Below are 26,859 nucleotides of genomic sequence, written 5' to 3'. Positions count from 1 at the left end.
TTGCTAAATTAATCAGAGTAAACCAAAGAGCAGAGCTGGGTGTGTCAGCTCTGTAAATGCATTCTGACTTCCACTCAGCTGTTCTTTTAATCATCAGGATAAAGAGCCAAAAACTCCAATTAGCCAACAAGAAACCTTGAGGGGCAATGACAGCTTTTTCTGATTGCTTCCTCTGATGGAAGAAAAGTGATTGGGAATGCAACAGTTAGAGAGAGATCAGCAGCTGAAATAAATAAGTAAATGAGTAAATAAACTTTTAACATGGAGAACTACAAATATGGACCAGTTTTCTTAAGAAGTGTGCCTTCAAAATATCTTTAATAAACTTGGAATAAAAACTTGCATTAAAGTGTCTACATAAATCTGCGGTTTCCCCTCAAACAACTACTGCAACTGTTATTATGAAGGCACAACCATTCTACCCACGTTTAAAAAAATAAAGACTAAGGATGGTAAAAGAGGATCTCTGTTTTTAATGGATTCTGACAACTCTGTAGACAGCCTGAAAAAACATGATTCTTTGTGAAAGAAGATCATAAATCTGATTTTCACTGCAGCCTCCGTTTGCATACACTTCTGTATGTGCAATTCTGCACCGATGCTGAAAGATCCCCATAACAAGGAAGAGGGAACAGAATGTAGTTTCGTAGCTTATTAAACACATTTTTACATGGGGAAGATTATTGGTTTTATTGCCTGAGCACGCCAAAATGTAATGGAGGTAAAACAGACACAAGCTCTGAATTAGGCTACCAGAGGAGCTCTCACAATTTATTTTGTGAGAACTGAATGACAGAGAAGATCTATTTGATTTTTTAAAACATCCAAAACTTAGTATGACATTCTGAACATGTTTCAAGAAATGATCATTATTATTATTCTTTCATAGCACAAGCTCCATGAAACCTCCAATTTCTGTTGGGAAATTTCATGCTGATTTTGTAGTAACTTCTACATGAGCAGGATATGAATAACCTGAGGATTTCATAAATGAATGACTCTCAAACATCAGAAGGATTAAGCTGACACTAAACTGTTTGACTCAAGCTGCTTTGCCAAACAGAAAAAGCACCTTACTCTTAACGCAGAAACACAAGCAAACGATGAATTCATTTAAAACCTCAAAAGTCTTCTCACTGAACTGAGCCTAATTTGTTATCTGGAATCCAAACCCTGACAAAACTGGCACCAGTTAGATTTTATGGCAATCATTTATTACAGCTCCAAACCAGCCTCCTTCTAGACGTGTACAAGGATTGTTACACAAGGCTGTTCGATTTAGAAGTTTGACAACAGAAGATGAGTCCAGCAATTTCTGCCATTTTTGTGTCTCAGGGTATCTGAGAAGGTAGAACAGAAAATGCTTTTCCTTCCGTTATCATGGGTTCATGGGTGCCTCGCAGTGACGGTGTCCCCAGCCCATTGGTATAAAAGCTGCCGACATCCTCACTTGCGCATTGTATATCTGCCTCCGCTGGCCACCTATAAATCCCCCCACGTTAAGCACTGCTCCCATGTCATCACACTGACTCTTGACATTGATCTATTTATTCTGTAGTTGATATCATGAACAAGAGAGGCAGATTAGGTTTAGGAGTAAACGTCAAGTCACTGAATCAGAGTAGAGTGGAAAAAAAAGGAAGATTTGCTGGCCGTGTGTGTGTTGTATATTACAGCTGTTGCTCCCACAGCAAAATTTTCCTTTATACATCCCCCCCTGTGTTTTCCTCCCTTTGCCAGTTTCACAAAGCCTCTGTCGGCCATTCTGTTGTAACACGGGAATAATGAATTAGTTTTCTTAGCTCTAAGTTGCAGATATTAGAAAAATTATATCATACAGCTTTCTGAAGAGGCTCCATCCACTCCATTTTCTGAGAAAAACAAAACTTGTCCCTGAATTTTATAAACCAGTGCAATTGCTTTTAACACATCAGGAAGAAAGACAAGGACTTTAAGCCCTGTTTGTATAATAATGGAAACACTGTGGTTTCTATTCGGGGCTAACTCTTAAAACATGACATCTTTTGTCTCCGGCCACCAGCAGTAGCTATATAATCCCTGACCCACAACAGTGCTCTGTAACACTCGCCTTGGCTACTGTCTAAGTTCTTGCCAAGTTTTTCATCATGTCCACAGAAGACAGATTAAATTAGTGTAACTCCTAACTTCAGTTCATACAACTGCTTGTAAGAACTCCATAGTCAGGCACATAGGTCCATTCTGTAATAAGTATCTGAGTCCAGAGAAGACTGTCAAATCTGCCTCCATGCGTTATAGTCAGAGGTGCAGTAACCTACTGCTCAGTGCTTGTACAAACCGCAGGGAAGGAGATCTGGCTGCAAGGCTTCCCTACAAAAACCTTCTCAGATTTGCTGCAACTTATTCACTAGGAAGAGCACTATATACAACTGTGAAAACAGCCAATATAGATATATATTTGATAACTCAGATTGTTTAATCTCATAGGCAAAGGGGACTGATTCCAGAGAGGAATGAAAACATTTTAAATGCTTAGCTTTTGGGGAACTTCTTGAACCTTTTCTGAAAGTTTGGGGTGTGTTTACAAATGCCTTCTTTCATGACACAAAAGCAAAACAGGATTCTGTAGTTATGCTTTTATTACTGTGATAAAGATTGTTTTGTGTTTATGGCCGTATACTTAAGAATACACAATACCCATAAAGTGTGATTCTGTGGCAATTTTCAGAAGTGTTAGAGCTGGGTGTTCAGATCCTGTAGCATGTTCCTCGGGTATGTGTGTAAGTATGTTGACACAACTGATTTTTGAGCATGCCGCTGGGTTCAGCGGAGGGTAGATGAAATGGCCATACACCATTGCCATGGTGTGTGACCCCTGGAGCCCCTACTCACCTAGATTTGCAAACCACACACAAGATTATCATACATCAAATTAAGTTCATGCTATGCCTGCTTCATATTTCTCTGTGAGCCACACATTATTTAATATGAGAATCTGGCCAAACATCCAAAAGTCATTTTTTTCCTGCAATTCCAGAGCTCTGTGTATATTGCTGATACAGTGACAGGTTTTCTGACCGTGTAACTGCTGTGATTTGTTGTTCCTCAGGGCAATAAGAATTTAGCAGTGTCTGTCTATGTATTAATTGCCTTGGACCATTTCAAAAGTCAGAGCATCCCCCTAACAGAATTTCTAGGGGAAACAAAACTGAAGTTGCTAAATAACAGAAGAACTAAAGCTGCTATGTTTTAAACCACTCCAATGGACACCAAATTAAAAATTCCCTAAGAAATAATTCCTTCTGCTTTTAATAATAGCTTCAGAGTTAGAGACCTTTTCTATTTAATCAACCTGCTTAAAATTCTTGCCTCCAGCGGAAAAGAATCTCAATCAGAGGGAGACAAACATTCATTAAGCCTTGTACAATAAACCTGCTCTGCAGCTGAAGTGCTATTAATATCATTTTACAGAAAGAGGAAATGGAAGAATAGTGAGATGGGAGTAACTTGCTTGGGGTCACAAAAAGGTTCATGAAACCATGGTAGAGTAGTAAACCTTGAATCAGAGACCTCTACTATAACCCAGAGCCAGCATGCCCTCTCTTACTGTGCTCTTCCACATTGCCTTGTGTTTACCATTCATTACTTTTTTTTTTCCTTTGAAGCAATAAAGTTTATAAGATGTGAATACATTGTTTTCTTGAAGATCTAAACATTTAATACTAGTGCTTTAAAGTTTCACTCCACAATACAAAAGCAGTTCTTTTTATACTCACTTATTTTCCTAATTGATGAGCACTATTAAAGAGGTGTCCAGTCCTCCTCATTGGCCATAAGCTTTCTCTTCCCCCGTGAAGACAACTCTTGAAGAACCTGGTAGACAGCAGCTTTTACTGTCCTGGCAAATCTGTGCCAAGATAAGTGTGCTATGAATCCTCATCAGGTGAAAAGAGACAAAACTTGAGCTGGAGGATGATGGCTTTCTCAATATGACTATGTCACTTTAGCTGCTAGTATGTGACTCGTGGTTGTCCTGTTTGCTGCTGGGAATATACTGTACAGGAATAACAGACGTCTCTTGCAAAAGCCACTAGTTGACTCCTATAACCATTTAAAATAAATTTACTGGTGAGGAAGTAACGTGCAGACCAGATCCCAATTAAACATCTGTAGAATTAGAAGGAAAAAAGTTCCTATGAGAGAGGATGAAGCAGCTGGTAAAATAGAAAAAAACCCCCAAACCAACAGATTTGATAGGTTTTGTCACAGATTTGTGCTTCAGTAAAGTATACTTTAATTTTGGGAAGTTATACATATATTTTACTTATATGCATAAGATATAGATATGGAGTTGCTCCTACTGGCTGGACAGGAAACAGTGCAAAGATAGCTTAAACTTCAGCATCTGAGAAAATATTAAGAAAATCATCATGACTGGTTTTATAGAAATACCATATCTGTTTTAACAACTGTAAATATAGACAAAGGAGCTGAAAGATAGAATATCTTTCCCAGTTTAACCTTTATTTATTGCCAGATGCTCAGGGGACATGCAGCATGTCTTAATGCACTAGAGTAGAAATTCTATGCTCAATTCTAGCCTTTGCGGTGCCCAAACACTTGCTTAAAAGACAATTCTGGCACCAATCCCAGCTATATGGATGTCAGTATGATGGATGCTACAGATCTGATTTAAAGATCACTGGAAGTTGTCAGTGGTCTCTCTTACTTTGGCAAAGTTCAGGATGGCACCAAAAAGATCTGAAAAAACTGAGAGTTAAAGAGTTGGCAGCCCAAGGCCTGGCACTAGTTATCACACATCAGCTGGCTTAGTAAAGTCTTATCCCACTGCAAATGTAAAATGAAACATTAATTAACACTGTTTACAGGGGTTTACACTTGTGGATTTTACCATAGATGTGCCACTGCTCAGCCTTGCAGTCAGTTACGGCAGCTTGGTGGATAAGCAGTAAGGTTGTACCAGTCGTTGGCCGACTCCTCAAGGCTTATCCAGGCACCCAGAAACCTCCCTGCAGCATCCTGCAGTATCAGGAGCTGCAAGGACCCACTCTGGAGCAGGTATAAACTAGCCCTCCTACAAAACAGTATTCTACCAGCCCCCAATTGCATCCATCCATGCACATTCAATGCAAATATCTCAATATAGACATTAAAAACCATCACAGCCCTGTTGCCAAAGCAAATGTGTTACAACCGGGATTCAGTTCAGGCAAAGGGGGAGAGAATAATCAGATTCTTGAACCAAGCAAAGAGGAGGCTGACACCACAGAGGGGGCTTCAGCAACTCCGTACAAGGCATGGGGAAATCATGGAGTGGTGAAACACAAAAAAAAGAAGCAGGGGTTAAAAAAAAAAAAAAAAAAAGAGGAGTGAAAAACACTGAGATGCTTAACATAACCCTCACAATAAAGCAAGCTTTCAGCTGCAGCCAGCATACGAGTGCTATTTGATGCAGTTTGTGCACTATGAGCAGACACGTGGCTGCTGGCATGCGGAGCCCGACTTCATTCCCAGCACGACGAGCCATGGGTCGTTTCGGCGCTCGCCTTCTCTTCTTGCACTTCCAATTTATGTAGGTTAGCTGCCCCTGCAGAAGGAAATGGAAACTAAAAGGACTTTCAGTTGACTTAATTAATGCCTGTAACACTAGCCAATTGACATCAGCACCTTGTCTGTCACTCACTGTAGGAGGGGGGAGATGTGTTAAAAATAACAGCCTATTTCCGCTTCTCCAGCCCCAGCTCTGCTGCAAACCAGCAGAAAAAGCCAAGGCCAAGTCAGTTAGTGACATCTTAAGGCTATTAACAGAACTGGCTGGGTAGTTTATTAGATGCATTTTGTATTATACAAGAGAACCGCCAGTTCATTGCTGTTCCTCAACAGAGTACTTAGAGTCAGAAACACCTGGGCATTGCTTGGTTAACACACTGGTTACCCAGAGACTGGTGTTGAAATACGCAGCTTACAAAGAAAGTTCAACTTATTTTAAAATTAAAAACAAAAATCTACATTTAACATTCTTTCGCCTTTTAAAACTGAAAACAAGTGCCTCTAAACTAAGCAAACATGGATGAAGGAAGGGAGTCTCCGACACATCTCTTGTCTTTACAGAGAATATTTGCAAAGCCCAATTAAGCCTCATGGGTTTAATTTTACTGCGGACCAATGCATAGAGAGAGAAGCTCTTCCAACAGGTGACTCAAAGCTGACACTGTTCTGACTCAGCCCTGGAGAAAACTGTTTCCCCCCACTGACAGGAGCAGGCAGGGTGTGATTAGCCTCATTAGGTGATGGCCAGCCTTTGTGACTATCCTGGTCAGCCTAGATTACAAAGTTATAAATGGAGACTTAAAACAAAAACATTTTGAAATGATTATTTCTTTTACCTTCTATTTGTAAGTCACTAAAAAAGTAGTAGGTGCTTTACAAATAAAACAAGGCCACTTTTGTCACCCTAAAACAATAATTCTGCAAACTTCCCATCCGCACGAGGCCTCACTGATATCAGCCACGACTAACATTTGGCAGGACGTTCCCTCCCAGAGCCACCCTGGCCCAGGGCTCGGGCAGCAAGCTGAAAGGCTCACCAAGGTTGTTCCAAACTTCGCTGCTCCCAGCTGTCTCCTGCTCTCTCTTGGACGCTGCTGCTTCTAGAGCAGAAAACTTGCCCCCATCATCCTGGCCTGCAGCACAGCACTACAGCTTTAACCACCAAGAACAATGTTATTTTCTCTAAGAAGACAAATCAGAGCAGCAGTAGTGCAGCCAAGTGCTCCACGCAACCAACTCCAGCTACCAGCACCTTACCTCTGCCTCAGAAGGTAACTAAAGCCACACAGCAGGGAACATCGTCAGCATCTTACATGGGCATTTGCTCAGTGCCTGCTGTGTGCACTAAGGAAGAGCTAGGACTAGAGGGTGCATCTAAAGACATGATTGTGAGGGTGGTGGGAGCTGAAGTATATCTAGTGAAGGAAGGTGCATGTTCTCCAGCTGTGGCCCATTGGTCAAAGCACGCTCATGACGGGTGAAGCAGCTGGCAGCTCCCGCAGGCATTACTCAGCCTGGCCTTCAGCTGAGGATGGTATAAAGTACTGAGTACTCTGCAATTATCAATATAGTCACTGATCTATTCCTATGGGAATAGTTATGACTGCAAAGAAGACGGAGGTCTTCAAAAGTCACTGTTTATATATAATGTATAACATAGCTACACCTCAGCAAAACAAGCAGTCAAATCCTTTGGAGAATTCCAGCATTAAATTACTTCCTCCAGTCTCAGAGTACCATAATTTATGTGCGACACAGCTGAGAGAATTCAAAGAGTGAGCTGTCCTGGGGGATGTTTCATTTCACAGCCCGTGAATTCACACGCAGGCAGAACAAGCTGGTTAAAGAAAGAGGTTCCCCTCACTGAACAAAACAGGCTTCACACCTGCTGTCTGAGGGCAGCTTCACTTACATCAAGTGCAATGAAACTTGATTCACTGTTTTATATACAGTACTGTCTTAAAAACATAGTTTTAAAAGCTTGGCTGATCTTTGCAAGCAATTGTGATATTGCCTGCTTTATCTGCTGCTTATTTAAGAAGTTTAGGCAAGACTAAGTGGCTACATCCTGGCTACAGTCTCACACCAAAAAATGTGGGATACATTTGAGTAGCTCATCCATGGAAAATAGAAGTCTTAATGCCTCTCAGTGAGACACACCTTTACTTCCTGTGGTATAGGTGGTGTTTTGGGAGCAAGAGTTCATAGGCTCTATGATCACTGGCATCTAGCCACACAGTTATGAGGGTATGTACTAAATCACTGAGTACAGGAGAATATCAGACTTCCTATGTAAATATGAGTAAACGTGTTCCTTATTTCATTATTTGATTGATGAACTCCTACGAGAACCTCCTGCACCAGGCAGGCTGGTGACTTGGTATGGCAGCCTAGGCTTCTCCGCTGGCATCATGATGGGCAGCCCTAAGAGGTGTGCGAGTGCAGACTGTATTAGCATTTTTGTGGTTGATATATGAAGTTTCTTGTTTAAATAACTGAGATGGTTACTCCTATCAATTTACCAAACAAACAACATACCCCAGCATCTGATCCCTTTAAGCCATGGCTAGGTTTTGTCAATCAAGCCTGTTGGGACCTCTGGCACACAAATGACAAATCGCAGTGTTAGTAGAACTATTGACACACATTTTTAATACATAACTACTGTTGTTATATATAATCAGAGCTGATAGAGTTCAGCATAAAAGGGTATTTTAAAGTGCCAATAAAACCACTTAGCTTTTACAACACACTGCGTTTACTCCATTCCCCTCCTTCCTCCAAAAAAGCTTTTCTTTTGAACTAAGCAATTTATATATTGTGTCGGTGTTATAAAGTAGGTATTTATAGCAGATTTCGACGGAGTGGAAGCTGGAATAAAGGCAACTTGCTTTTAAATGCAGCACGGAGGCAACTTTGCATTGATAAGATTATCAGCTGTTTGTACATAGAAGATGATGTGGTCACTGCGGGGCCTCACATTCTCTTTCTGTAACTGTAACCCAGACTATTTGCTTTTCTAACAAATCATTTATACGTCAATTTTTCTTACACTCATTCAATGTCAACTGAGCAACTTGTTCAACGATTAGGAGCTGAACTAAAGAATTTAGCTGATAAGACCACACTGTCTTTCTAATTTAATCCTTTTCTTTCCAAAAACCACAATAAATGCATCACCAGGCTAGTGATAAAAGCAACTCTAAGTTGTATTATCACTGTAAGATGACTGCATATGCAGACAGTTGGCCATAACTTGTGCTTTGTTATGCCTCAGGGTTGCATTTATCCTGGAAATCAGTTTGGTATTGATGGCATAACTCATCAGCGATGCTAACTAGCCCCTTACTGCCAAACTGCTCTCAATTACTATAGCGATACCTCCTCCTTCACAAGCTAGCTCAAAGAAGCAGGACAGGGGTCACATAAAATTAGTGAACACCCAGATTTTTACCAAGCGTGAATACAGAAAATTATATACTGTGTTTAAATAGAGGATCTTTAAAATTAAGAGGAATATTGATTAACTTTTTGGGAAGTCCCCTTCAAAAAAATTGTGCTTTGTAATTGTTTTCCACTAATAACAATGCAAAAAGAAAGAGGGAAAATTCTTAAGTTTATGGTACAGTCTCTATGTCTAAATATGAAATAAAATAATGATAGTCTTTGTGATTTAAAGAAATTAACATCTTTATAACATGGATAGGTACAAAACAGAAAAGCTTTGGATGAACTGGATTTTCTATATGAATTAATACTGCTTTAATGGTGAGTGTGTTGGTTTATTTTTGTTTGTTTTTTTTAATACTTGCTGTTAGTTATCATAGTAAGTAGAAGAATTGTGTGTGGGGGTCTAGTTTTCCTCCAAATACAAAGTATTTCTATTTAACAAATGCAAAAATTGAATGCATACAATGGAATGTGCAGATGCACGGCAAATAATAGAAATTTGCACATGCAAATAGACCGATTATGCATGCATGTGTCAGCAGCTTGTGAAACAAATATTTGAAAACCTAACCCAGAGCAGGAAACTGGCATGTCAAAAAAGGTAAAAGAACAAGTAAAGCAAACTTCTTTTTCTGTTTTCTTTGGTATTACTGATAGTTTTCTGAACGAAGGATCTAACATAAAGCCTGGTGAACTCAATGGAAAGATTCCTGCAAAGTTCAGTGGCCACATGAATAATATATTCAGAGCTTAATACAGACAGAACTCTGTATTTCTGCACATGGATTTTATAGATCATGGCTTTTCATATCAACTGGATTGATAGTTGGATTTATTATTAAAGACTTATCTACATGGGCAGGAAAAGAGGATTAATTCAAATTTAAATACATTGCTGCAACTGCCCTGTGCTAGCTGGTATCAAGTAACTCTGCAAAGAGCCAGATGGGTTTTCATCCCCAAGTCACCATCTCCGCACAGAGGGGTTTCCATCAAAAAAACCGCCCCCAGCCCCTGTGCCAGGAACCCCCACTCCTCGCTGCTGCCAGGTCCTGCCCAGCTGCTGGCTGCTCCCATGACATCAGGGACATTTACTACTACAGTGTCTGGAGGGGTCAGACTCAAAAGAAATCCTGCAACTTGAGTTCACTTATGGCACAACTTTTCATTTTGGGCCCTTTCAAGGCTGCAGCAGGTTAGGTGAGGTTTCTGGATCTGCTGGCTGCTTGGCTTTGTACATTCCAAGTAAATAAAAAACAGGGGAGTGAACTCAGCAGGGCAAGGAGGTGTGGGTACTATCTCTTTATCACCAAGTATCCCTAATTCTTTACCTTTCTATTTTCCTTTGAGATACACAGACTTCCCTTCCTTGATGTTCTGTTTCTCAATGGCTTCTACACTCAGCATTTTCCCTTTTTGTCCCTTATTTTTTCTTCCTTTGAAAGTCTGGAAAATGCTGGACAGTGGCTAACTGGTATTCTGGAGCATTTGGACACTCGAGGACTATGCAGGAGAAAATGAGCAGTGAGTGCCTGTGGCTCAGTTTCCATGGCAACAAAGATTAAAAATGAGAAAAAGGCACCTACTCCTAGTTGTTGAGGTGTTTTTGGAGATGAGGAATTCCTTGTCCATCTTTTCTCCCGTGGGCCTTGGAAGCCCAGCACAGGGACCAGCAGCACTCATACTGACACTTAGCAGTGGTCAGCGGCTCAGTCTGAGATTACAGTTTGAGATTACAGCTCCTCTGCAGCATATTTTAGCATGAGACAGAGAGGTAGCACTACTCACTGACCACAGTTTCGAGCCCTTTATGTAAGCATTGGGAGCAGATGGTGAGGTTGGCTGATGGGGCCAGAGTAGCGGTTGCATCTGTAGCCCTGTGAGCAGTTCCTGTGGTCAAGGACTCGTCGCTGACTCACACAATCAAACAGCTCAAAAACACACTTAACTATTGCTACGTAAAGAGTCCTGGAGCACATCAGAAATTGAACATGATGGTAATGAAGTAAGAAACTTGAGTTACTTTTGGACAATCTTTTATTTCAGTAGTTTTCTGTCGTGAAGAGCCTGTCCCCAGGGCTCCTGCCAATAGGATGGCATTAACTGCTTGCTTTGTCCTCAGTGAGTGCTTTTCTCTCTCAACATAGTGCAGTCGGTGTGTGAATATGTCATGGCCAGTGACTGGGAGAGTCCCAAGCAGTGCAGGCAATGAAGCCAACGAAGATGCTAACTGTGATCTGACGGGAGTGTGTAAGGAAAGGATAAGGCTCAGGGAAAGGGCAAGAGAGGCAAAGTTCCAATGGCAAAGCATGAGGGCTACCTCTGCAGCCAGGCTGTCGCAATTCAGTCATTCTACAGCAAAGGTGACAAGCACATCATTGCTGAAGGAGCAACTATGCAATCCTCAATATCCTTCTGTTGCCTCATCTGTTTCCAATATGAATGGTAGGTTGAAGCCTATACCCCCCTCACCATGACGAAGTCCCAGCCAGCTCACAAAAGGGATGGGACAGTTGGCATGTTTCCGGGGAACCAGACTTTTGCCATCTTTGTTCGCTTTATCTTCATGCCACTTTGGCGACTCTTAAAAGGTCTGTCAAAATCCAGACTCCACCTTCACCCACTCAAGCAAAGAGACTCAGGGCCAGCACAGCTCCTGTTCCTGTGCCCAAAAGGCAGAACCACCCTGGTCCCAGCAGGAGCTGCGTCACTTCTCCCATACCACAGGGAATTGGTGGCTGACCAACGTGTTTTCTCACACTGATGCCACCTGGGCTGCTACGAGGTTTCAGTTGCAAATGTGAACTTGGTTTTCCAGAGAACTTCTCTGCTGTAGCTTCATCAAAAGACTGGCTTTACCCCGGTGCCTTCAGTGCTTTGAACTTTACTTCTGAATCCAAATGAAGCACAAATGGGAGCCATTGTCACTGTACTGAACTTTTAAGGCTGACACGCTATTTAGCAACTTATTAATGCTAGATCTTTTGAGGAAAGTTTTCACTCACCATCCACTCTAAAGAGCTCTGTCAAACTGTAACCATTTTAATTTTACTACAATTGCCCCTGGAGGAGCTGGTGAAAGTTATACCAGCTGTACATTTATTTTACTGTTTTTACCTCCCTTTTTTCTGATCATCAGTCTGTCAAGACTATCAAGATTTACATTTAAATGTAAAACTGGACTGTCCACCAAATAGCCTTTGAAGCTATTAGCTGTGAAAGATAATCAATTGGGAATGGGCCCCTGCAGAGCACTTTTCAAGCAGAGTCATCACCAAAAAGCAATTTTGCTGGCAGGCTTTTTTTTTTTTTAAAAGAAAAAAAAAATCATGAACATCCCTATCCAATTAAAGTTATATCAATGGCCGATCTACATGATTTTACAACAAAAGCAAAATTTAACATTGTTTAGGCAAATCGATTCACATGATAAATTCTGAACTTTTTAGGAGGAACTAAGAAGCAACGATTGGCAACATTTTCATAATCCCCCAGCAACTCTATGTACTTAGAGAAACAGAATGATCCCATAGGCCTGGAGATGAGGGAAAGTGCTACTATTTTAGTTAATAAGCCTTATATCAGTCTTGTAAAAAATTAAAAGCAAGGAACATTTTTGTCGCCGCTTTAGCTTTACAACATGGCATTTTACATTGTTGATTTTCTACAGCTATGTCACCATTTATAGTCCTGTTCCTTTATTAGAATAAAAAAGCTTGTTTCACAAAGAACTTTAATCTATTAATTATGACTGCTATGCATTATGCAGTTTAACTTTATGCATTCCTGTTCCTTCAAATTTTCCTTTAGGCCATCATGAGATGTGACTATCTCTAGTATCTGTCTAGGTATTTGCATCTTGCTCATCACTGAGGTATCCAAGATATTCTCATCCTCAGAACATACTGCTGAAGTGCAGGTCACCTTCTCCAGGTGGGGAATTCAGCAGCACTACTCCAGAGAAAATACATATTATTAATATAATAATTAAATATGGCCAGCAACAGTAAGTGGAGACACACTTCAGAAGTATGAAGTTGTGATCCGTGTTAAGAAAAGGCAGGGGATGGATAGTTTCTTTCTGAGACCGTAATTTAAAAGGTGCAAATACAACCATGGGGCAGACAGGGTGATGACTCAGGGCTGGGAGACCCACAGGGAACGCAGCCAACCTGCGTCGCTGGCCTTGCTCTGCCTCATCTGGCCCAGGGGTTCCCAGTCTTGATAAGCTTCCATTTTGTGATCAAAAGCCAAATGACAGAAAATTGTCTGAACAGCTCTGACCAAAAGGGATACGCAGCCTGAGTCTGCTATGCACTGCCAGCCTTTATTTCCAAATGCTGCCTGTACAGACAGCAGAAAGATTTTTTTACAGATCTCCTTCATTTTGAAAGATATCAATGGGAAACTCAAGCTGAAAATGTTGGACATTTCTCCAAGCTTTGTTTTAGGTGTCTGCCACATCAGGTTTGATAAATTGACAGACATTCAAGGCGTAACATGTTGTTTCATACCGGGCACAAGAACGCATAAATGCATCCATGTATCCTTAAAAGAACAAACCAAAACAAAACCAACAAGCCAAAATAAAACCCCTAAAAACTCTACAAGTCCTCAGATAATTTTTTCCCAGATAATGTTCAACTTTTACCTGCAAAATTCACCCACTCTCATCATTAACCAAGAGAGCTTTTGCTTTCAGACATTAAAAACAAGTTTACATGAGGTCTGAAGCTAGGAACTTAGAGCAATCCCTACAGCACCTCTACCAAAGTTGAATTTGCAATAATACCTAATTCCTGTTTCTTATAGAGGTAAACCCAACTCCTAAAGCTTATGGAATAAATCATCTGATATCACAGGTCACAGAATCCAGTGGCATTACCGCAGCAGACCCTGAATATACGTGTTATTTGCTACTCTAATAGTATATAGCATTAAAAAAAAAATCCTACTTTGCTTTGTCATGGACTTTCTTTGTCATGGACTTTCTTACTTCCCTACAACATTGTGAAGTCTCTAAAAGATGAAAGACAGCCATGTAACCAAATACTGTATGTTTTATGAATCCTTCTCCGTGTCTAGCAACTGGAATAAAGACAAAGGCAGAACTGGATACCTGAGAGAGAAAAGAAAGCTTTTCCTGGGACAGACTTTTAATTCACAATGATACCTGAGACATTATTTCCTCAGGTCACTATAGAAACCTTTATCACCTTATGAAAGGTCATCAGGATAAGTGCCAGGAGACATCAGTTTCTCTTCTTAAAATTTAAATAACAAGGCTAAAGATTTTCCAACTAGAGATGTAAAAGGCCATTAGAGCATCCAGTCAATATTCCTGAAATTATAGGATAGAAGCCTTTCCATTGAGGACACAGCAAATATTTTTACAGACACCAGAGCATTGCATTGCAAAAAGGATGGCTGACTGTATTTTGACTGCAAACACAAACAAATAAATAAATATTCAGAAATACAGAATAAATGTATCTAAAAAAGAAGCCTTTTCCCAGTTGTTTGTAATCTAGAGAAAAACGCCTTGGCATGCTTCTAACGTTTTTAAAGAATAATTTAAAACCCCACAACAGAAGATATTTTCCAGTGCAGTCAGATCATAGCAGCAACAAATACCTCTGCCCAAATGATTGGGAAATATTCTGATTATAATTTTTTAATTGCAAAAATCATGTGTATTTAATATAAGTTTTTTCCCCCCAGTCCCAAAGGAGCTAGTTTTGGGCCAAGTTCTGCTTACTTGTAGGTCTCATCTCACGTGAGGACTGATCCCATTCACTGATCCCGGAGTGCTGCCTGGTACATCTGCATATCTAGTAACCCTCCCTGTGCACGGGACAAACTGATGCTGGTTTTGAGCAGGAATCTGCCATTTTAATGCAAATGACAGTTAAAGTGTTTATCAAAACTGCATAAAAGATACTAGCAACACTGACAGAGGGCTTATTCCAGAGTGCTGCTGCTTTATTGTTCAAACTCAACACTGCGTCTTTCTGGGGAGATCGTGCAGGAGCTCACGCAGATAACTGCCACACCGAAACACAATTAAAGGTGTTGCAGACAAATTTTTCTTTGGACTTTGGATTTTTTTTTCTTGCTGCATGCTTCTACCTCACAAAAACAGGGAAAAAAACCCACATTCTAGTAGGTCTTGCTGAGGATAAGCCTCTACTCATGTGATACTTGGGTCTGGTTTTAAAAAGCAGTGTCACGGAGTAACAACAACAAAATAAAAAAGGTTGGGAAGGATGCAAGAGCAGGGGCTTGCTTTATTTGAAATGCACACACGCTACGCACCACCGCTTGCTTAGTGTTCTAGTTAACGTTCTTGCTCTGTTTAACCTAATTTCTTTAAGCAGATTCATAGTCACAGAAGAAGGAGGACTACAACACACCGTAACTCGCAACTGGGACTCCACAAGCAAATTGTGTAAAAAGCACAAGACTGTGCAGAGAGCAAAACCTGCAATGAATATGTTGAGGGAAGCTAACTGTGGAATATTTAGTTTTACATCTTCCTCTTGCAGCCAGTTCAGTGCAATGCAGTGTAAACATCATCCATTTTGTAACAAGTGAGCAAAAGCGAGAAGCAGCAGCCGGGGCAGCCAGCTTTGCTCGCTCTGTGCTTACTGGGAATGGCTTGGAGAATCCCCGGCAAGAACAAAATCCATCCATATATTTTCTCCTGGAAAGAGGTAACTTGCTGCAGAGCTCTGAGGCAGAACTCTAGGAAGGTATAAGATTTATTTACCATGTGCTTGAAAGCAAGCAAGCTCTACAAGAGACACTTGTTATGAATTACCATGCTCTCTCAAGGGATAGTTCTGTTGATAACATGAAGAATGTATTAAATGAATATCAGAAATTAAAACAATCTGCTTCTGCTGGCTCCAAAACACACAGACCGTTACTGTCATACACAGAAATAAAACCAGAACATTGGAACAGAAAACTGAGAAAAAAAAAATTGCCCCCATGTTAGCCTTGGTTATCAGCTTTCTTTTTTTTCTTTTTAGGGTGGAGGAAAGAAGTCTCTAGATTGTTCATGTAAACATAATGCAATCAGCTACACAATGTTGAAGAAGCAGCCCTAAGCTTTGTCTGTTCATTCACACCATTTTGTTATCTTTCCTGTTTATCTTAGAGGCACACATAGGACCAGAATGAAGGTTAGTCTTTACAATATAACAAATCTACTGGTTTCCTATTTTAGAAGGTAAACAAGCCTTTTTGTGAAACTGAAATGCAGATAACAGAGCTGTGTAACGTTAAGTGTGACATTAGATTGAACATGAGATCCTGGACGTGGTGGTGCATCCCCTGGGTGCAGGTCTGCTGGCCAAGCGCAAACCCAGATAAATTGCAATTCAAACTATCAGCTTTGTCAAAATCTCTCATTTTGTATCAATCTTGTAGCGCATGACAATTCTGCAGCTACAAACTATGTACATATTAAAATTAATTAACAAGGACTCAAAAATGATGAGTTTAACATAAATGGTGAGATTAAGTTCTGGCCATAAATCTGCCTCATGGGATCTTAACAGTAGAAAACTTGGGACTTTTTTTTTTTTATTATTTATTGCTTTTTATCTTAAACGAAAGTAAGATTTTTACAGCTAAGCTTTTGGTAACGTCTTATAAAAGTAGATTTTGAAATGTTTTTTACCCGGGAAAGAGTTCAAAGCAGGGAAGTGTTTAAGAGGCAGCATATAATCAAGCAGAACAGGCCACACTTCAAAGCTTACCTGGGTCTCTAGCACCACCTATAGATGACATGAAATACTCCACGCTCATGAAACCCTGCATGCAGGGTTCACTTATACCAACGAGTACGTGAAAATTAATGTTACTTTTCAGTTACCGAATTGTAGTACATTTGCACTTTCAACTTTTCAGGCTTCGTGCCATTTTCTATACCTGAAAGCTTGCCTAAAAATAAGAGTACCACTCCTTTTGTAGCAACACGGGGCCACCAGCTCTAAACTCTTGAGCAGCCTGTTTCCACCAGCTCCTAACCCAGAGCAGAACGTTTCCACCAGCTCCTGTCCCACCGCCCAGGCAGAAATTTCTTGTCCAGCTGGAGCACTTGGGAAGCTTCATCACTGGGGACTCCCAACATGCAAGCTCCTCAGCTGGGCTACTTGAACTCTGTACCCACACGGCTTGCAGAAATTAAAACATAATTATCCTTGAGATCACCAGCCTTCATAAAAATCAACCAGCAGGAAATATTGGGAAGATGGTGTGTAAGCAGATACAGAGGCAGACTTACCAGTGACAAAACCAACTATGTGAGGGCAGATCAATTTAGATTCTTTTGTCTTACAATAAAGGGAAAATATATACTAACTGGTATTAAAACCTGGAACACCAATGGACTAGCCACTCCTATTCAAAGCCCTAGCACAGGTTTTGAAAGCTGACAGTATCTTAAGAGATATTTTCTATCACCATCTGTGTTACTCAGTATTACAATTATTACAAAAGGAGTTGGAAGAAATCGCCCACCTGCTCCATCTCTGGTTTGATCTTGGTTGTAGTTTACAATCTACTTTGCCATGCTGGTGCAATGGCTTGCGGAGCAGTGCTGTAAACTGGACCACTGAGATGACCTGAAGGAGCCCCTCTCCCTCTCCATGTCAAATAGACTTGAACTTCAGCTGCATTGAACTTCCCCAAGCTTGCTCTCCTGCAGCTCAGCTGCCCATCAGCACATGCCACAGCCTGCACAGCTCAGGATGCTCCTGGGCAGCACTCATGCTTCTGGGGAAGCATCTCCTCCCCTGCAACGCCAGTGCTGCAGATGGTCTAAAACCACCACAAGCTGGGTGAAAAATGGACTGAAAGATACAGGACTGAAAGTGCCCCATCTTATACTAGTGTTTACAACGACTATTGGCCCCGTGCACAAAAACACTGTACACGGCCCGATGGTATAGATCATGCACATATGTACATGTACATTTGGAGATGGGTTAACGGCGAAGAATCACTACTATGCCATGCATTTTAATTCAAAGATAACAAAGTGTTTGATCTATGCTGCTCCAGTGATCATTTACCACTTGGATATCAGGGACCACATATAATAAGATCATGCACTTACCTGTGATGTCTTTTATCTTCCAAGTGCTTTACAAGTAGTCTCAACACAGTTGAAATGTAATGATCAAGTCTGTGCTATAGGCACAACAATGAAACGTGACTGGAGAGCCACAAAATAGCAATGCCAGTGGTAAAATTCAAAGTACACAGACTTTCAATTTATTGTTCTCAATGAATGTTCTGCAGTGATCTAATGTAGTAAAAACCTCATGCCTGCTTCTAATTTATATAAAAATAGGTGTGCTCTGTGACTTGGAACTGGGTCTTGTCAGCTCGTTAAATCACTTATGTGTAGGGAAGAGATAATTCCCTATTATTCTGGTGACTAACATGTATCACCAGAAAAGCTGAAGAACAAGTGTGGGGAACAACAAACCCTGAAATACAACTGACAGTGAACTTAGAATTTCTGCTTCATCTTTCAATACAGCATGGGGCTAGGAAACAAGTCTTTAATAATGCCTTTTTAATTAACCATTTATGAAGTTTCTCCCTCTAACTGGAGTGTGGTCTATTTGACATCCACAAGTGTCAGGCACATTGTCAGACAGTTCAAATCAAAACCCAGATTTAAAAACGAAGATTATTTAGAAGGCTTTTTTTGTTTTAAAAGAACATTAATTTAGAATCGAGGATTAGGAAGGCAGAAGAGATATGGTTCTTCAAAAATACTATTTCCCATACATAATGAAGACAGCGATACTGAAGCAGTCAAGTTTAAACAACCCTTATTTCAACAAAAACCAAAGGTCACATTTTCAAGCACAACCTGTATGACTGTACTTGTGAGTTATGATTGCGTTCTCCTGCTCGTCCTTGTAAAGCAGAAAGCCTTACGCTGTACGTAGAGTGTGTACCACACAGAGAGAAGGAGCAAGCAACACCCCCACATACACAAAATAAAGGCTGTACGAGCTAAAAATTTCAAAGACAAGGCCTATTCAGAAAGTGGCCCCGATTATATAATCTTTATGAAGTTTTTCAACCATGTTTCTAGCACATAAAGCAATCATTCAGTGTTTCCCACTAGCAAATATTGTGAAATTTAACTTGACTTTGATTCCCCAGGAGAGAATCTCAAAGCTAGTTTTGGTAACAGCCTCAAAATTTTCAGTCTTCGTGTATGTTAACAACTGTCCTTGGGATGCTGTCTGGCTGTGAAATAATCTCTGATTTATGCAGATCCAGGCACCTACAGAGCTGTCTATTTTCCCAAGTTGAGAGTCTGTTCTTTAACTAGATAGTTTGGTAGTGAAAATATTATTAGCTACCACTACAAGAATGCGGATCAGATAGGACTATAATATTGCATATTTCAAAATACAGCCTAGAATTCATTCATTACGGAAATGTGCATCATATAATGGTAAATTACTATCTCACTGTGATCCAATCTGAATTTATGCTACAGTTCAGACCTTGGATTAGAATCTACTTTTTTTTTTATTTTAAAGGGAATGAATTCTATCTTTTTCTTTTTCCCCTTTAACTTGAAAAGAACAGAGCTCAAATGTAATGCACTTTCACCACCCATGCAACTACAACCAGGTAGCATCAAAATAAAAACAAAATTTAAGTAGTTTGTAAAAAATATATTTGCAGTTGTTTTGTTCTTTAAAACACAGGTGCCTCTGACAGAGATCACTGTGCCATATATATAATTTGCAATAGTGTTCTTGCTAACAAAGTTAGTTATTACTGATGGATGGCCAAAATTCTTTTGTTTTCTAAAATCTATCACCTGGTCTTCTGCACAAGAATTTCCAGATTACGTGCCAGGTACTAGCAACTCCTACAGACATTAAGGAACAGCTCCCTTAAACTTTACTAGGGCTGCATTAGACCCAGTAGCAGACTTTTCTTACAGATCAACAATCAGCCAGGTGCAGTTAATGCATACATAGTATGTCATTGAAACAGACTTCACTTAAAAACATACTTTGGAATGGTTTGGACTATTACCTTTTCAAGTGTGCATGAAAGAACGAGTCTGCTGTGAAGGTAATTCATCATAAGGTGAGGCTTTCTTATTTTAGCCAGTACAATACAAGAATCACATTCTGGGAAGCTTACTGCTTGGTGAAATTGTCAACAGTTGCTTTGATGCTCAGATTTTACAGAGAACACAGCCTCCAATTTCAATAGAGGCACATAAGTCTACACATCCTCTTTTTCACATATAAGATGTACGATCCCATGTACAGACAAGTAAAATGTGTAAGCGGAAGGTATTTGGCTTTGTAGGACAAATCCTGCATTCACTTACATCCTGCGCATTTCTGCTGAATTCAGCACTGTCTCTGAGATTGAAATTTGTTTAATAATAGTACTTTGTGACTAATCCGGTATGGAGTCTGCTGGACACAGCAAAGCTGTATGGGCTCCACTTTGAATGATAGAATAGGTCTGCTTAGGGCTTTCTGTGTGAGAGGATGAAGAAAAGATAGGAGGAGGGGGAGCTGAAGTGGACACTGTTATACTCTGACCTCCATCACTAACCACAGTCACTTCTGTTGCTCCTTCTTGTATCAAAGCATTAAGGCCTTCTAGGTCAGAGCAGCTGATTCCAGAGCTGGTGATGAAAGCTTGGTTTGCTGCAGCCTCGTGACCGCTGACAGAAGCGGCAGGAATCAGAGTTTGATGTAAAGCGCTTCCATCGCTTTGGTCATGGGTTGTGAGAAGAACTGCTGGTTGTGCCACAGGCCCTGCTTCGCTTTGAGATATGGGAGCTGGAGGTGGTGCCAACAAACTGACTTGGCCCAGCAGCTGCAAGCGGCTGTTGGCCGAGAGGTCTTCCTGATTCTGGCTAACTAACGTAGGAGGCACGACATTCACTGATGCAGCCTGAACGATACTGTTAGTCCGAGGGACCTGGTGACCCACAATGATCTTGACCCTTCCCTCATTGTATGGAGAAACCTGAGCAGCCTGAAGTGGGACCTGGAGGTGACTGACAGTAATTGGGGCACTGGTCTGCCGACTGGGATCCATCTGGAGCTGTAGAACAGCCAGTTCGTTATTTTTAGAGCCATTATACGTACTGTGCTGCTTCTTATGACTCCTAAGAGAATCTTCTCGGACAAAGGAAGCATCACACAGGTCACACTTAAATGCTTTCTTGGCATCCAATCTGGCAACTTGCCTGGAGCCACCTTGCTTTGGCCTATCTCCCTCCTTCTTCTCCACAGTTTGCTTCTTGGTCTTGACTTTGTCGCCATGAGCTTTCCTCACGTGAGTTGTCAGATTGCTCCGCTGCTTGGTATCAAAGCTGCAGAATTCACATTTGAAAGGACGATCTTTGCAGTGAATTCGCTCGTGCACTTTCAGAGCTGCCTTGTTGGAGCAAGAGTAGTTGCACTCTGAGCACTTCACTGGCTGTTCGGGCTGATGAGTTCTTATGTGGTGCCGAAGGCTTGTTTTGTTTCCACACTGAAACTCACACTCTGGACACTTGAGAGTATTTTCCATGCTGTGCTTGATACGAATGTGTGATTTCAGATTTCCTTTCATGGCACACCGGACATCACAGAACTCACATTTGTAAGGTTTCTCACCAGAATGCACACGCATGTGCCTCTTCAAGTCTGAGTTGATTTTAAATTTAGCAGGACACATCTGACATTGGAAAGGAGCATCTCCTGTCAACAAAAAAACACAGTTAAAATTACAGATGAGACACCAAGATCCACTGGAGAGATCAATGCTATAATGAATTATGTACAGCTGACTTGTTCTAAGTACCTGTAAACTCCCAACATATTTTCAAGATGTAGATAACTGATGGCACAGTATTTATCACCTGGTCTGGCATATTTGTGTGCAAAGTCTCCATGAGCATGCCTACCCACATCTGTTGCTTTTTCATGTCTGCATCTTAGATATTCTCAATTTTTAATTCATTTTGTGTGTAAAACTGTTCAGTGTGCTCCAGAAAGTGACTGAAGTTTCTTATTTGTCTCTCTTCAGCAACAGTGTATCTCATCTAGTGTTTAGAAGTAATAAAAACAAACACTGTAACAGCTGCTATATTTTTGAAGTCTAAGAAAACAACATAAACACATCCGTGTCTCAGGTTTATACTACAAGATTTACAGGGAGGCTTGCAGATTAACTTTAAGCCTAGGTAAATGGTAGGCTACTGCAGAAACAGATGCTTAACAGGCACCAGCCTTACTGCTCAACCATACATTCCTTACTGCCTTTCTTGTACCAACATTTGTTCACAAGGTGAGTTAGACAAGAAAAACTGATTCCTTTTTTGGCCTGGTTCATGTGGTGCAGCACAAAGACTATTGCTGACACAGGAAGGCAATGGAAACTCTTGTCCAGAGCATATAGAGATGTAGGGACAAAAGTCCATATCTAGGTCAGTGTCAGGTGACTGCACAACCATAGCACTACTATAGTTATAGGCAAAAAACCAAGAGGTATCACAGATACATAAATGCAACTGGAAAAGACAAATGTGAGACTAACGAAACATGCAAGTCTGTGCCTCTGGGGATATGTGCTTACACAGAGGAGTAACATTAAGTTTTTATTTTTCTGGCATTACAGCAACCGAGAGAGAGATATTTGCCCCATGTAGCACACCTAATAATGTTCCATAGATCACTTCAAGAAAATCTAATACCAGTTTGTATTCGCACAACATCCATCTGTATTCATGCAAATAGCTGCGTAAAATATGTATGTGCTTTTTTTTTTTTTTGAGAGCAATGCTGATCCAGAAACCTAACAATGTAGTTGAAAGTTAGGTCAAATTCTTAACTGATAAAGCATGAAAAACGAACACACTCATCTGCAAGATCTCTGTAACCCTATTTATGTCAGACTACTACACAAATAACTATTTGAATTGCCTGGATCTCAACCACTATTTTGCATTTTCTTTATTTGTAGGCTTGTGTCACTACATGCATGACCAAATCAAGTTGTAGCTCTGTTTAGTCCATAATCAATTCCAGGGTGACTTCGTTCTGAAGTCATTAAAAAAAAATCCAAAGCAAACCTACCAACCCAACTAAATAACTGTTCACTTGTTTTTTAATCTAAATATGTAGTTCTCTAAACTACCTAAACATGAAGTCTTTAGGTAGGTAGTATTCCAAAAAAGTGGAAGAATTGTGTTAGTAGGTTCTAAGATACCCTTGGTGGGGAAAGGAAAAAGAGAGTGTACTTAGTTCAGCAAGCATTTATCTTCTTTAATAATCAAACTGCAAATGGTTGATTTATAAGTTAATATTTTATAGAGTTTGTGATAGCTGTATAATTCTGCATAATTTGCTTATCCAGCTACATATGTCATAGGTTTAGCTGCGTATTTTTCAAAGCAAGTTGTGGCCTACTGTGCTAATCCATGTATCTGTTTAATAATTGAGATACATGGTGTATTATCTGTATTAAACAGATTTTATTAATGAAGATGCACTGTTTGTTCATCTAGTTTATTTTACAGTCTCAGCTGCGTACTCAGCTACTGAATTTTTATCTGCTTTGCTGATGAAGGCACAGTACGTATTTCAATGACTTAATTTTCACATACAGCATAGCACAATATATGAAAAAGAATTCCTAATTTTACTGAATATAGCAAAGTATGTTGGTTCCATTTATTTAAAGAGTGGTCTATTACTTATATTTCTTTACATTTCTGTCCATACATAATTGACACTGACAGAATATAGCTTAAAAAAAAAAAGTGTCTGATCCTGGAATTACTAATTCTAAGAGTATTTTTACTCAAATTAACAGGAAATTGATCCTTAGATGACTAGTTGAACAAGTAATGCTATGTAGATGATCTCACTCTAAGCAATGTAGATTACACTCACCTTCTAGACAATGACTAATTTAATTCCAGTAAGCAATATATTCTACATACCAGTCTTACTTTTCCCCTAAAATTGGCTGTGTGCATAACAGCTTTGTAACCTAACAAGGATGAAATGATTACTTTCAAAGTTCTTGTGCCTCCTTTCAGTGAATCAAAAAAAAGTCCTTTTACAAAAGAAGATTTATTTTGGAGAAATGGGAGACAACCAAACTAAAGACTTGAATTTTAGCATAATTCAATTGCTTAAGATACAACAGACTGATCTACCAAAAAGAAAGAAGGTAGCCTAAAGCTACTTCCCAACTATTGCAATATTTAATGCCACAAAAACCTAACTCTACTGGAATACAAGAGAACCATGATCATTCATAGGTTCTCCCACAGCCAAATTCAGAGCATACCTGCCCATGTATATAAATGCAGAAGTCTGCACGCTCTTACATGACATGGGGAAAACGCAATACCATATTCTCTGGCTAGTGTGTTGACTAACAGCTTCTCATAACAACCCATACTATTTTGACTGACCATCACATCTTCTTATATAGCAATAGAAAGAGGGAAACTTGTGGAACAACTGCCTGACAGTCCTGCCTGTTCCATCACAGCAGATTTGTGAAGTATAAAAGATTCTTTTCTGCTAGAGACAGATTTGTTCAACCCTCCCTCCTTCATAAAGCACAAGGGATTTATTTCTTTTATCTACTCAAAATAAATCCCATCTCGCACACATCTGAACTAATGTTGTTTAGTACTTGAATTCAGAATCAGATGTAGGATAGGTTCAAAGCTAATCTAGTAATCACCGAACCATAACCACCTTGCAGCTAAAATTCACAGAACTAATCAAAAGTATAAAAGACAACACAGAAACTAATCCAGTACCCTGGATTAGGTGAAAAACAACATACAGAGACAGCTGTACAGCAGTATCTTTACAGCAAATCTCTCTAGGAACAACCTATAAAAGAGAAAACTGATTAAAAGGAAACTTAGGCAAATAAAGCAAATATAAAATGATACAATGTTTATAATCCTGAAGGCTAAAGCTTTCTAGCCATAGAGCAAACACAACATGGGCAGAATATAGTTCTGGCTGCTCATACTACACTGTTAGTGTCCATCAGTCTGCACACGGAAGGCACCACAAAGAAAGGTCAAAAAAAAAAAAGTGTAACTTAAAATGCTAATTACTTGCTAATTTACTGATGCAAGAAAAATTAAATTATGCAGCTGAGTTTTGCATCGATATAACTAGTGCAATGATAAAGTAATTTCAGTATTTCTAATACAGGGGACCAGATTTGAGAGACACAGATAGGAACTTAGATGCTCTTAATCAATCAATCAATTAGATCCTTCAGTTCTACTGGCTTAAGATCATGTAATAGGCAGTTTCAAAATCAATATAGAAGAAAATCTACCAAGAGTCAGATCTGTCTTCTGATTGCTTCCAGGTATTTTTAGTAGAGCTGTACTGCCCTACTAGATGCTACGCCCAAGAAATTCACAGGAGCTGGATGCCTAGGTGCTTTTGAGAATTCAAATAGGCCCTTTCTGGCATCTTGACACCGGTATACCTTTTAAAATCTTCCCTATGACCTTCAAACCTTTACAGATCTGAATTCTAGTATAAACTTACCTGTGTGAGATCTGAGATGTACAGTTAGCTGGCTAGAGTTGCGGCTGGCATAAGGACAAATCTGGCATTTAAAAGGACGGTCGTTGGAGTGAATGCGCTGGTGTTTGTTGAGACTGCTGCTGTCAGCAGCTGCATAGTCACAGTGCTTACATTTGTAAGGCTTCACCCCAGTATGAATACGCATATGCATCTTCAGCTTATCTTTACGACTAAAACATTTGTCACAAACATCACATTTATGGGGTTTGTCTCCTGGAACAAACAGAAGAGCATCAACACATCAAGAATTTTTGCACCATCAGGACATTGCTGCAATACAAAAAAAAAAAAGCACACACTAAACACTTAATAGAAATGGGGCTAGTTTTCAAAAGCTGGACATTGGATTTCAGCAGCCATCTTATCAGCTAAGAACTCTTCTATGCTCCTGAAGGCTGCATGCACAAGTGCCACAAATTTAGAAGATCCTTTGGAATGTTCTCCCTTTACAAGTCTAAAATTGTGGTTTAGGGGGAAAGGAGGTGAAATGTTGGAATCATTGTTGCATATGAAGAACAAACTAGATTTATGCACCACCACCACACTGCACCTTGATAAATACATGGTCTGCACCTCAGAAATTCAATTGTGCCTTAAATCGATGTACAGTGTTTGTGTTTCATAGCTGTGAGTGGCACTGCCTGTAGTAGGTCATGGCTTACTCAAAAAGGGCAATTCCTCAGGCACAGAGAACTACAATACTAGAATGTACAGACATATGTGGACATTCTATCATCTAACTTATCTATACATATGTTATTTTGTAGGAAAATACCTTTTGGCAAAAAGCCAAAAGGAGGAAACGAACCAAAAATAAAATATAGCAACTATATAAACCTGTATGTGTTCGTAGATGACGTTCCATATCCTTCACACCATGTAAAGTCTTGAACTGGCAATCTGAAAATGGTAAGATTAAGATCATTAAATTCAAGGAAAACATAACAAAATAATAAAAATATACTACCCTATTCTGGGCACTACGTTTCTTTTCAATAACATTTTCTTTAAAATTCAGTATTAACAGAAAACGAATTCCCCATTTTGTTTACTCACATCTACTTAAAATAGTGACTGGCTTACCTATGAACTTTAGTTTTCTAATGCTTCCCCCTAGGAGGCAATTCACTCTCTACATTACCATTTTCTGTAAGCTGTGAAACAAATTCTCTGGAATCTCTGCCCAGGATCTGAGATGCTCTTTACAGTACACAGG

The 26,859-nt window shown here is 39.9% G+C and overlaps 1 protein-coding gene across 3 annotated transcripts in view; it reads right to left on the bottom strand.

The window, feature by feature from the left end:
- Window positions 1-26,859, bottom strand: part of ZFP64 (ZFP64 zinc finger protein) — an 86,277-nt gene that overhangs the window by 56,250 nt on the left and 3,168 nt on the right. For 2 of the 3 annotated variants that reach the window (XM_068416211.1, XM_068416212.1), the window contains 3 exons: window positions 26,481-26,543; window positions 25,605-25,856; window positions 18,258-21,764 (listed from right to left, as the gene is read on the bottom strand). In XM_068416211.1, coding sequence (XP_068272312.1) covers window positions 20,464-21,764; window positions 25,605-25,856; window positions 26,481-26,543 — 1,616 coding nt within the window. In that variant the 3' untranslated portion in view covers window positions 18,258-20,463. Of the gene's footprint in view, window positions 1-18,257; window positions 21,765-25,604; window positions 25,857-26,480; window positions 26,544-26,859 lie in introns of those variants that run through there. The other variant, XR_011049515.1, reaches the window with a different exon arrangement.

This window comes from Nyctibius grandis, chromosome 19, assembly GCF_013368605.1.
Source record: "Nyctibius grandis isolate bNycGra1 chromosome 19, bNycGra1.pri, whole genome shotgun sequence".
NCBI lineage: Eukaryota > Metazoa > Chordata > Aves > Nyctibiiformes > Nyctibiidae > Nyctibius > Nyctibius grandis.
This window is presented reverse-complemented; position numbering and strand designations above follow the sequence as displayed.